At 35.9% G+C, this 12,920-nt stretch overlaps 1 protein-coding gene across 3 annotated transcripts in view; it reads right to left on the minus strand.

The window, feature by feature from the left end:
• Positions 1-12,920, minus strand: part of SUGCT (succinyl-CoA:glutarate-CoA transferase) — a 309,674-nt gene that overhangs the window by 185,147 nt on the left and 111,607 nt on the right. For all 3 annotated transcript variants that reach the window (XM_063158278.1, XM_063158287.1, XM_063158295.1), the window contains exons 10-11: positions 7,177-7,248; positions 2,646-2,743 (exon numbers count right to left, since the gene is read on the minus strand). In XM_063158278.1, coding sequence (XP_063014348.1) covers positions 2,646-2,743; positions 7,177-7,248 — 170 coding nt within the window. The remainder of the gene's footprint in view (positions 1-2,645; positions 2,744-7,176; positions 7,249-12,920) is intronic.

Raw genomic sequence — 12,920 nt, forward strand, 5'->3', positions numbered from 1 at the left:
GCCTGGTGAACACTTTTTCTTAAGGGTTACTTCTTTTTGCACTTACTGAATGCTCAGAAGTTAGAAATTAATTGCAGATAGTTCATTTTGAAAATCAGGAAAAAGTTGAAAAGAAAAGGTGAAACACAAAACACAGCTCCAGAAACAGTTCAAAAAGGATAAGGGCAAGGAAACAGGGTAGATAGGTCAGTGGAAACCTGCTCTAAACTCTGGTGGAGCCTTGGTTTATTAGGATTAGAACAACATCAAAGGCTTGAAAAAAATATATGCTTATCTCTACTGTGCAACAGCATTGCTATATGCAAGCAACTGCAGAGTACCAAGCATCTGCCATACATGCTGCTTAAATACCAACGACTTAGTGGAACAGAAAGGGTGCATAAACTGAAAATGGCAGCAGGAGAGTTTGGGGAGAAAAGGAGTGTCTCATCCTAACAAAACTACTGTACTTCACACAACTGTACTTCATTTGCTAGACTGAGAAAATCAATGTCTAAAGAATATGTCTTCTAAGCTGCTCCAGCTTATATCTCCACAAATTCATTTTAAAGTGGACAGCAGTGCACATACAGTGAGTGAATAGAAGGGTCTGCAGGTGTTTTTGTCCAAGTAATGCACCTTAGGGTTATATTTTCCATGTGCTGGAAGCTGTAATACTATCAAGCAATCAGTGAGTAAATTAAGGTATTTTTCAGTGAAATTCTATCATTACTATTTTGTCATTTCCCTTCATTTCTCAAGGGTTGACATTTTTCAGCACTGAGAAGTTATTCATTTAATTCTCTAAGTAACTTCAAAAATAAACCATGTACAATTTTACAAAAAACTGTGCATTAGTGAATTAGAGCAAAGTTACCATGGAATGTGTGTGGAAACACATTCAAATTCCATTAGAATACTGAAGGTGTTTGTTATATCTGTGTTTTATAACTGATTACCAGATGAACTCACAATAATATGACATAGCAGAATACTTTAGAAATGTCTACTCCAAAAGTGTGTATACATTTACATACTTGCATGTAATATGCAGAAATTCAGCCTAAATTATAATAATAAAACAGAACACAAACTCTGAGAAAAAAAAAAAGACATAAAGCAGTAATTAGAAGAGCAATAATGTAATTTGATTAACTAATAGCTACAGATACAAAAACAAATTGTAATTCTGGCAATTCAAAGAACAACTGTTCCTTGAACTTTATCTTCTTGCTCAGACATTGCCAATAAGAAAGAAAAAAGTCAACATCCAAAATTAACCAAAGGCAACAAGCTATCAAGTAACTGATCTACGGATGGCAAAAGGTACCAGAGTACATCAGACAAATTCCATACTAAATCAAGTCCAAGTAATAAATCAACATGAACCAACTTTGAAACTAAAACTATGCATCAATAATGCAAGAGCTCAAAATTAGGTCAAAAGATAAATTATGGCCTTTCAGGGGCTCAAAACTTATAGCAAAAGTGGCCTCATTTGCACTATCACAATCCATTTGTTACAAGAAGGTAAAAGAAGAGTTCCAAAAGTTAATCAAGGACAGTTGCACCGTAATTATTCAAAAATGCAGTCACTTGGTACTTTGTTTTTTTCACCAGGGGCAGGACATCTAAAAATATACAGGTCAGATAGAGACAAAAGTACAAGTGCAACCACAAGAAATTAAATAACTCTCTACACTCTTTAGTGACTCATGAATCTGGTTCTCAATATCCAAAAAATGTGAGACTGAGAGTGGGGAGTGTGGATGTGCTCTGAAGCTGAAACTCTTTTTCTTGGATGGAATGAAAAGGGGAGACATCTGACTTAATGCTTCTAAACTCCCCCAGTAAAATTGCCTCAATGATAACTGTTATGCATTTGTTGACAAAGACTAATACTGGTCAACATGATTGTATGATTTTTCTTAAATAATTAACCATCTCCTGTGCTCAGCCCCAGAAGCATAAGGTGCTGCCAAAGCCACCTTTGGGAAGGTTTACACAGATTAGATTTTTGTTTCATTACATAAATTTAAACAGAAGAGCACATCACAGATATAAGACCTTCTCAAACAGAATGAGGAAGATAACTAAGCTATTGTAATCTCTCAAATAAAAGATTTTTTCAGCCCTCTCTTTAAAAAAACTAAGTATTTAATAGGATGATTCCCAAACAGAAAACTAAACATATATCCATTTGATTTCAAAAGGAATGGCCCAGGGAGAGTTTGTGGCACAGAGAACTACAATACAGAATCAGCAGTAAGGGAGAAAAGCAAGTGGAACTCCCCTGGATACAGAAACACTCATTGAAAACTTTAAAATCCCACAGCAAAAGCAAATGGTGCTCCAAGAATTTTTTTCCAGGTGCTACATTCATCCAGGAAAGCAGAAAGCACTGGTTTCACTAAAATTCAAGTTAATGTTGAGAAGTTAAAAAGGGTTTTTGAAAACTTAAATCTGTGGTCTGGCTTCTTTAGTTCGCACCATTGTCTGTGTGCAAAAGACTGACTATTTAACATCAGTAAGCTTTTGCAATACCTATTATAAAACTGGAGTATCTCAAAAGAGTAAAACAAAATTTTCACATGATGAGGGTTTGTTATGCATTACTCTTTGCATTTACAGATTAAATAAAGATTCTTCCCTTTTAATTAACTTACCGGGTTGATAATATGTCAATAAGTTCTTTTCTGTTCTGGACTCTGAGTGTATTAGTTTTGTATCTGGAATCTTTACTAACTTCAGGCAAATTCAGGATCTAAGTAAAAAAAAAAGGTAAGTAAAAAATGTGCTTGACAGGAGATATATATATATAAAACAAAATAATTACTGATTGTTTTAAAAATCACTGATTTCCAATAATCACTATTAATCAATCATTTAATATAAAAAAATCAAAAATTAATTTTTACTTCTTTTTTTAAAAAGCCTCCTGGTTGATGCAACATAACAAGTAAAGGAAAAAGAGAGAAATCAGACTGAAGATCCAAATCTTTGCTAACAGCTTTTGGGAGTAGCCAGGAGAAATTCTTACCATAAAACACCAAAAAAGTAAGTTACTAACATAGGGATGGATAGATCTGTGGGATTATCCTGCACTAACTTATATGTCACAGAAAAAGAAATACGTCTGTACTTCATACACTAGATGGAGAAAAGATATGTCTAAGATTATTTCTTTCCACTTCAGTAATCTCTGTCAAAAAGGAAAAAAGAAAAACAAAAGAAATTTGTTTTAAAAAAGTCTTTTTCTATTGAAACACCATTGGTCTTTTTTATTATTTTTTTCCAAAAAAATTAATAAAGAAAAGTGGTGGTATAGCCTCTGAGAAAGGAAAAATACATCTTTGATGTCTAACTTCCACCTGCCACATTAGACCTTTAAAAAACATGTGCTTTAAACAACATGTGAAGACCATGTGTATTATACTATAAGGGGAATTAAATATGCAGAATGAGTCTTACTATTTTGTACAGGCATTCATTAGAAAAGCAGCTGTGAGGGAAATCAATATAATTTACCTATTTGTGCCACAATGACTTTCTATAGAAATAAATAAACACAATTAAATGTGAATTCTAAAAATACACCAATTACATCAGCTACAGAGAAAGGCAGCATAGAATCTTATAAAGAAAGAGACTGTCACATATCCTTCATGTCTTTTTACTCACTAACACATGCTAAAGCTCAGTTTTTCTTATGATGAGTCATAATCATTCTAAACATGCTACATTTTTATAGGGCCATTTCTAAGATGGCTTTAAAAAAAACAATGGCTCAAATCTGAAGTTCCTATCGCCCATCATTCTATCTCTGCCTGTTGTCTGTTGCTTAGGAAGAGTTTAAAAAGAGGGCCAGTACATACAACACTTCATTAATATTCATCCAAACTCCACTTCTCTTTTGATTAGGACATTTCTGAGTTGAAGGTGTTTTCTACATATTTAGCAATCATTAATGGACTTATGTTTTATTAACATGTTCAGTCGCTCCCTGAATGCATATGTTTGTGTACTACCACATGTAAGTGGGTGTCAAGTTGATGTCAATCTCTCTGACATTTGCTTCAAACATAACATTCTACTAATTCCTCTGAGACTGCTTTAGACCAAGGCCACAATCATTTAATGGCTCCTGACTTTGCTGGAGTGAATAAGGATACAGCTTCCTTTACAAGTGAATAGCTGTTGATGACATAGAACCTTCAGCAAAACATATATTCTTTCAACAGTTATTTAGAGATATTAAAACAGATAGTCATCTTTGAGTTATTTTCCACCTAGAGTAACAAAACTAAGCATGGAAGCCAGGTATCTGTAACAAATACTAGAACAATGGTGATGTTACAAAACTTTTCTGCATAAGGTAACATAAAACATCAATCTAGCATCTTCCATCAATACCTAATTCACAGCATATTTTCTTTTCCTTCTGCATTTATATAATCCATTTTATGGAAATCACAACATATCATAAATTAGCATTAGAAAATAGCTAAGTAAACTTTTCTATCTGGAAGTTTATCAATACTGTTGGTACCCCTTAAAATTACTTCCTTAATACTGCTGGTTTGGAGTTACAAATCACTGCTTTAGGAAAAAAACTGTAAGATTGTTCAAATTAAATGATAATGAATACTTATGTGAGCTTAAAAAACCAATAAATTAATCAGTAAGCTATGGTTCCATTTGATGTGTTACATGAAAAATGATCATATGGAGTTGCTCACTCTGCTGTTTTAATTAATGTTACTGATTTCAGCTTTAACTTAATGTCCATCTGGTGTAAAGCTGCATGTCTATATATGTCCTTCTCAATTTTTTTGTGACTAACAAATGCACACTTGAGAAGTTATTCATTAATGTACCATTCATCTTTCTGCATCATGTTGCCAATGTTATTTTCTTTATTTCACTGTGAACATTTAGAATGAAAATGGTGCTCTCTATTTGAGGCCTTGTTCAAGCTCCACATGCACACTCAGAGCTTACACTCTCTGTGTTTTGTGTCCTGCAACACTAGCAAATCTGTTTGAAATCTCCCTTGCTGTACAGAAAACTTCAGTCTCCTGAAGAGTCTCGCTCAGTACTCCTAATCAGACCAAATCTGTCAGAGGTCAGGATGTGCTGCTTTAATACTTGACCACAGTGAAATGCATTTCAGCCAGCAGTGTTACAAAGTTTTTCTTCAATTATCCGAGTCCTCAAACAAGCTACGTTAGTTGTCACTAATTTTGAAAATATCACAGTGAATTATTCCAGATTTTTCTTTCTGCTTGCCTGAGGAGATCGAAGCAGAATGTTTGCGATAGTTGACAGCTTGAGCCAGCTGTTGCATCTCTAGACTATGTGCCTTCAGGGCAACAGCTTCCATACAGCCTCTATTTTCAGCACCAACTCAGCTCAGAAAGATTCTCTAATAGCAATTCCAGTGTTTGAAATAGTTGTCTCTGTATTTACTAAAGTTCACTAGGGTGCTGTAGGCCTTCCTGTAATAAAGTTCTTTTCCCCTATTGCCTTTCCCTCTTCACACTAAGTTCCAAATCACCTTTGACTTAGCACAAGGCATATCTCTAATCAGTATTCATTCCAGCATTCCACTGACTTCTTCATCATTTTATTTTTTGGGCAATGTAACAGCCCAAATCCATACCTATAACAGCCTGATAAGGGTAAAAAGCATTCTTTATAGAAACAAATATGATAACTGGTGTATAGAAAAATCTAACAATTACTCAAAACTTGAACTACTTCTTCTGCCTTTTTAATCCCTTTGAAATGTAAGCAATTGTCATTTTTCCATGCTCTGTACCTCTTATATTCAATTGTAGGAACACCAGAACACATTTATCAAGATAAAAAAGAAAAAACCAGCCTGCAGACCAGTGATAATATTAATCTCACTTAATATTCATCCTATACATTCTGGGGTAATACAAACCATTAAAATCTTGCTTCATCTTCTGGAGTTCATTTCACTCTTTAATGATTACAGAGAGAATATGTAGCAACAAGGCACACTGTAATTCTCTCAGCTGCACCCTAAAGTCAGGTAAAGTGCATGGTCTAAAGATTTAGTGCCTGATTGCTCACATCAAGAAGTCAGAACCTACTGAGATGGATCTTCAGCTCTATCTTACTCAAGGATTGCAGGATGACAAACATTTGCTACATAATTCTTCATTTTAGATGATAAAGCACCAAGAAGACATTCACAGCTATGTCCTGGGACACTCTGGAAATATTTCCCTTATGAGATAATGTGTCTTTGATAAAACTGAGTTGTGCCAGGTAGACACTTATTCAGCTATTAGTCTTCCTTCAATATTAAGATAATGATGACTGTAGTAGTCAGACACCTTTTTGAAGAAAACCCACTGAGCAAATTTTGAAGAGGTTAAGAGTCAACTCAAGGTGAAAGCAGAACCCCTCCACACAGCGAGATGAGGATTCATACCCCAAACTGTACTAAAAGAGAATCAAAACAGCACCGTCCTCTTACTACATATTCCAGTTATTAGTGATGAACTTCCACAGAAATGTGAAATATCTGACATGAACAAATGGAGGAAAATAACTGACTCTCAGTTATTTTCCTGAGTGTAATTAATTTATGTTAAATATCCAATTTCCTAGAGTAAAAACACAATGGCCAAAATAGCTAGAGCTGTAATTTTTTGAAATGTTGTCTGATGCTATATGCAAAAATTCTCTTGTCCCATCTTACATGTTATTGGGGTCTTTTATTTGGAATGTTGATACATTTCATTTAGAAAAAATATTTTTTAAACATTGTTCTTCAACATCATGTCTCTGCACCACTCCAAAATCAGCCCAGAGTCCTGTAACTTTTCTAGGTTCTTTTCTAGGTCCACAAGTTTCTCAGTGAGCACAGATCAGCACATGCTAGGGGCTCTAAAGGACAACGTGCTTGGGTAATGATTTAAGTAGATGAAGATTAAATCAGATGTGCACAGACTTCAAAAGCAGCACAGTACCTACAAGTTTTAGAACTGGTATGTTCTGAACTCAGAGTCAGAACAGATGCAGGGCTAGAATACTCACCCTGTATTTCCATACAGAAAATAAAAAATTAATTAAAAAAACAGAGATAATAAAGAAGAACCAGCATCTTTAATTTTCCTAGTAAGAATGGAAGCTATTTCTGTACTCTTGCCTAACACACACCTTGCACACAGTGACAAACTGATGATCATTTCCAGCTCCCACCACGATGTAGCCATCCTTGGTCTTAAATGCCTGGAAGAACAAAGACAGGTGATAAGCTGTAACTAAACTATAAAATATTAGCATACCTTTGAAGTTAAACTATGTAAATAATGTTCAAATGACTTCCTTAAACATTTCCATTCAGACTCAATCTCTTGTTCTACAAAAGTGTTCAAAGTCACCCATTCACAAAGATGGATGAGGCCCTTTCTGAATTTTTTTTCCTAGAGCTGAGAAGTCATCTTGGTTAATAGTTTATTTGCTAAAAATGTGTCATGAGCTACCCTTAAACTTAATGTGTCCCACAGTCACAGGACTGAGGATTGCCATGATGATGTTTACTTGCCAGGAGGTAAGTATATACTATTCAGCTTCACTCAGCGCGACTCAGAGCAGATGTCTGCACTGAAATGTTACAGATCCTGACCAAACACACCAAAATATAATTGCCAAATAGTAACTAAAAATTAGGAACTCCCACGGGAATGAAAGGGAGAGACTGCACCTTTACAGCTCTTCAACTGGAGATAAGGCTATCTCCTTAGTCAGTAGTCTCAAGACAGATCTCATGGAGAAAATGGGACTTCTTGTCCAAATTTAAAGATGTAATTTTTACTTTTGACTTCATTACAGTGACCTTTGTGGCACATTTCATGGTAAACACAACATTGAACTGGGTAGAACATAAAAGCTTTCATTTCAGTCTAAACCATCTCACTTAGGTTTCCACTGGAAAAAAGAAAATCTGTAATTGGCAACATCCTCATTTTTTTCCATTGTGTTAGGGCATCTTCTAAAACTGGATAATGCAATTCCTCTTTTCTCCACATCTCTCTTATACAAAGGTGTATAACTGCAGCTTCAGTCATACATAGTACCAGCCCAATTTTTGAAAACATTTAGGAAAAATCCTTTCACCATTAATTTGACTTGAATGTAAGAGGTCAGCATAGGCTGGTGCACTAATGGTGGTAAGAACTTGCAATCCTTTCTTGCAGGAGCAAAACTAATCTTCCATTCATACAAATCTTTCTTCTTTTTTTTTTTTTTTTGTCTTTTTTTAATGAGCTATCATGTCCTCATTTAAAGGTGCGAATTTTCACAATAAATTTTGGTAAAATACCACACAAATATAAGTCCTGGAATGGAAACACTTTGAAATTCTTCTCATGCCACTGTGGCTTATTCATCTTCAAAGAGAGCAGTATGCTATCTCAACTTGGAATCTTTCATATAGATACAAATACGTTCACTAAGACTCTTTTGCCACCTGGTATAGTCCAAGTTTTAAAATTGCATGTGGACAATCATGTCCTCTGAAATGCAGGTAACTGTGCATCAGTGTTAAAATATCACCTGTGTGCTCTTTCTATGTTTCATTTCATGGTAAAGAGTACTGTCCAGTCATAAGGTTTAACAATTTATTTTTCATACATTTAATTAAGTAGTTCCATCTAAGATAGAAAGCAAAGATAAAATTCAGCAAACAATGAGTCCCAAGCATGAAAGAAAGTACCACTGACTTGGCCCCAGTACAGTAAAAGTTTAGTGGAATACATCACATAAAGGTACTACATACTTATGCTGAGAAGAGCAGTAAGCAAAGAAAAAAGATTGGAGAAAAGAATACAAAAAATATTTGTATGCAAACATATAAACATTTCTTAGCTAAATCTGTTCATAAAACCCTCACTCTAAAAAAATAATGGCAGACCCTGGTAAAAGAGTATGTAAGACTCTCCCTCCCAGTAAATGGGAGGGTTTTGTTGGGAATAATTATGAATTAACTGTCTGAATAAACTTACTACCTTTAGTTACAGGCAAAATCTGTTTTCTGAACACCCTGTCCAAATCATGATTTTTCTTTGCTGATGTTCAGAGTTCTAAAACCAGCCTCATGCAAGTCACACAAATTATGAGTCAAACGCTGTATGTATCAGTGTGCCTCTATAACACAGAACATTTTTTATTGGTGCAACCACCTACTACTTCCTGTAAACACAAATCAGAATTCTTTTGTACATTCTTTTAAACTTCCAGTCTGGATGCCTGCTACAGCTTACAAAGCATATGTCATATGTACAGATCCTCCTCCTCAGCACTCCAAAAAGTGCTTCTATTGGTACTGTGGGCAAATATTAGAGAGTTTATTATTTATCAGCAACTTCTGTAGAGACCCAGGTCTCTGTAAGAAGGCTGCAATCACACAATAGCTGCTGCATACCACTGTGAAGCATGCATCTGTACCCACTGGCTGCCCATGCAGCAGCGGAAGTCACTCTGAATTTAAGGGCCTGGTTATTAGCATGTGTGCTTCAGTTGCTTTGTGGAATGTGTGGGAAAACTGATTATTCTTAATTGCACTGTATGTCTAAAAAGCTAAAATAACAATCATGTCATCCTTACACAAAAAAAATGGTATCATAAATGCAGCAGTGTCTTTTTCCATGAAGCTTAACTCAAATGTCTTCAGCTGCTATTTTAAGCTTCCCATTACAAAACAGCTGATTATTTGCCAGTCATTGCTGCTGATAAAGCAGAAATTTCTAAATGTTACTAACATTATGTTGATGCCAACATTTAAGGGTGACAATGGTTTTATTCATCACCCATGAATGTACACACACTACAGGTTGCCACAGGTTACCATCTGGTCACAGAAAGCTTCACAATCTTATTATACAAAGGAGAGTAAGGGCAAAGTGCAGACAGATTTTAATGAGATTTTGTTTTGATAAACTGCTGTCCATCACATCGAATCATTTCACATTAGTGCAATAAAAGGCACTACACACACAAGGCAAAAGTCCTTTTCCCCTTCCGTTTTCTTCTGAAGAATGAGGCCTTCTGATAAGATTCTTCAGAGTACAATCATGAGTTAACCTGCTACTCCCATGAGGTATCTTGAGCAATAGCTCATCATTTGGTGAAGACAAGAAACAAATACTAAGCAAAAAATTATTAGAAATCTTATTCAAGGAAAAGGCAGAGAAAGATTGTGAGCATTCAAAGGTGTAGCTTTTTCAGTGTAGTGCAAAAACTTGAGGGTTTCCAAGAAAATAGCCTGTAAATTCTCATTGAATGATATCTAGTACATGACATCAACACATGCATGTTCAAAAGCAGATCTCAAGGTCCAGTGTGTATGCATCACCACCTCACACCGTCAAACGGATGTTCCAGGACCTTATTAACACTCAGCACTTTTCCACCTTTGATCCTAGAACAGTGTATGCCTAAGATACTTTGTGTATTAAAATACTTTAATTTCCCTAAATATGTGGCAAGTAAAATCTATCCACCTTCAGGAATGTTTTATTGGTCTACAAGTATTCTCCAAATCCAAATATGTTACATAGACTACACAATAAAGATGCAAGCCAAACTTAGGTTAAGTTACTACCAGAGCAAGGAAAGACTCGCTGAGATAATGAAGCCAAAAGAGCCTTTCTTTCCACTGCTCTAAGTCAATACCCTTTCAAAATTTGCCAGCTTTGAAGGCATTAATGAAAGACCACTGATCTTTGTATTTACTTCCTGCTTTATGAATTTTAAGTCTATATGTCCTATGGCAATCATCAATCATACACACACATCTTTGCATGTGTTTCAATTTGCATGTTGATTCCACAAGAAAAAAAACCAAAAAAAACCCCCAACAACAACAACAAAAAAACTTTAAAATATAAGAGACCAGTCAAAAAATACGGCAATTCCAATAAAATTACCAGAAGTCCAAGTCAGTTTTTAAGTCCAAAACATGGTCATCAAAACAACTAGAACATTTGCAGTTGTGTGTGGCAATGGTCCCCTTCATCAGGTATTTATAGACATTTATAAGAACTCCTTGAGCCTCCTCTCTGACCTTTTAGGCTAAACAATCCTGGATCTCTCCTCATATGAAAGATGCTTCAAGCCCTTAATTATTTTCTTGGCCCTTCACTGGGCCTGATTCAGTATGATCATGTCCTTGTCCCAAAAGCCCCAGAATTAGACCCTGTTGTGGATCCACAACTGGATTGAGTGGTTATTCAGCCTCAGTAGTGCTGAGCAGACAGAAGGATCACCTCTTTTGACATGTTGACAATTTTCCTACTCATACAGATGAGAATGATCTCTTTCTCACTGGCTCATGTTCCATTTTTTTGTTCACCAAGGTCTCCAGGTCCTTTTGTGCCAAGCTGCTTTCCAGCAGGTCAGTCTCAGTCTGTACTGATGCATGGGTTATTTCCTGTCATGTGCAGGACATCATATTTCCCTTTGTTGAATTCCATTAGGTTCTTGATGGCCTGACTCTCCAGCCTGTCACAGTCCCTCTGAATGGTAGCACAATGTATCTTGGTAGATCATGTATCAACCACTCTTCTCCATTTTGCACATTCCACAGATTTTGGAGGCCAAACAATACTTGGAGAGACCAACTGAACAAAGTATTGGGTTTTTGAAATTGTAGAATTATTTCATATTTAGGAGAGGTTAAAAGGAGGTGTTAATTATCTGAAAAAGTGTTATTATTAACAGGCCAAAATTTACCATATTGGCCTGTTTACTGATAATGGCTGTCAGTGTTTGAAATATTTGAAAGTTTTCAGACCTCCCCTTGGCAGAACATTTGTACTACATCAAATATGGTAAAAATTATGCATAACTCATGTTTATGAGTTTTCTTATCTCATATTCCAGTGTGAATAACAATTAGGATCTGTAGAGATACTTAAAATCCCTTTTCATTGAGAATACCTGATGTTAGAAAACCTTGGATTTGAAGTATCTTTCAAGACACTGCTGCCTTTTGAATCATAAATTTGAATAGTAGCATCCCTAAAAGCACCCAACTATGAATCATGAGGGGAACAGTTGAAGGTTATGGGATAGTCAGTATGTATTGGCGACTTCTGGAAAAGGACTTAAAGGCACTTAAATTTTTGCATGCACTCCAACTGCTCTGGGTCTTATAGAGCAAGAGGCTTCAAATGGCATCATCAAACAGCTTCCTTAAGATTTTGGGATGATGGTATCCTTGAATACAGGCTAGATACAGTATTTCTGTAAGTTAAGTGTTTGCCAGCACAACAGGCAGCGCTCTCTGATGGCATTACAGCAGAACACTCCTCTGAGCTCCCTCCCAAGGCTGACATAGGAGCAAGCAGCTTCATGTGGAGGCTGAATGAAACTTTGGGACCAGTTGGGAACAATGCAGAACAAATGCACTTTCTTGTGAAGTCTTAAACATAACACCAGGAAAAGCCAAGCCAGTATTTTCAAACAGAGCTTTGAAACATATCATTAACATTTTTTTAAGAGATTGCTTTTCAAGCGTCACTCCTTCCTCTCCCCTCCATTTTCTCATTTACAGAACCATTGAGACACTGATGACCATACACAGGTCCTTGTTTACAAGCATGAAGTACTTCCCTGGAATTCATGGGTGTGGTCAAACAGAAGAGCTGGTCTCTTGCAGGCTTGGAACCACAGTTGTATTACATAATTGGTCGTCAATTAGACTTTGAAGTTTTCTAGAGCAATATTCAATTCAATGTAAAGGTCATTTAAGGACAAGCATTATCTAGTCTTAATGCAGATTAAAGGCTACAATTAAGAAGGTGATGTATTCAGAGTTTGACTGATCTGTACAGGCTCCCTTGTCCTTCCAACCAAATGTATCGATGGTATGTGTTGATTTTTCTCTCTCCAAACCAACC

Source organism: Melospiza melodia, chromosome 1 (assembly GCF_035770615.1).
Source record: "Melospiza melodia melodia isolate bMelMel2 chromosome 1, bMelMel2.pri, whole genome shotgun sequence".
NCBI classification, from domain to species: domain Eukaryota; kingdom Metazoa; phylum Chordata; class Aves; order Passeriformes; family Passerellidae; genus Melospiza; species Melospiza melodia.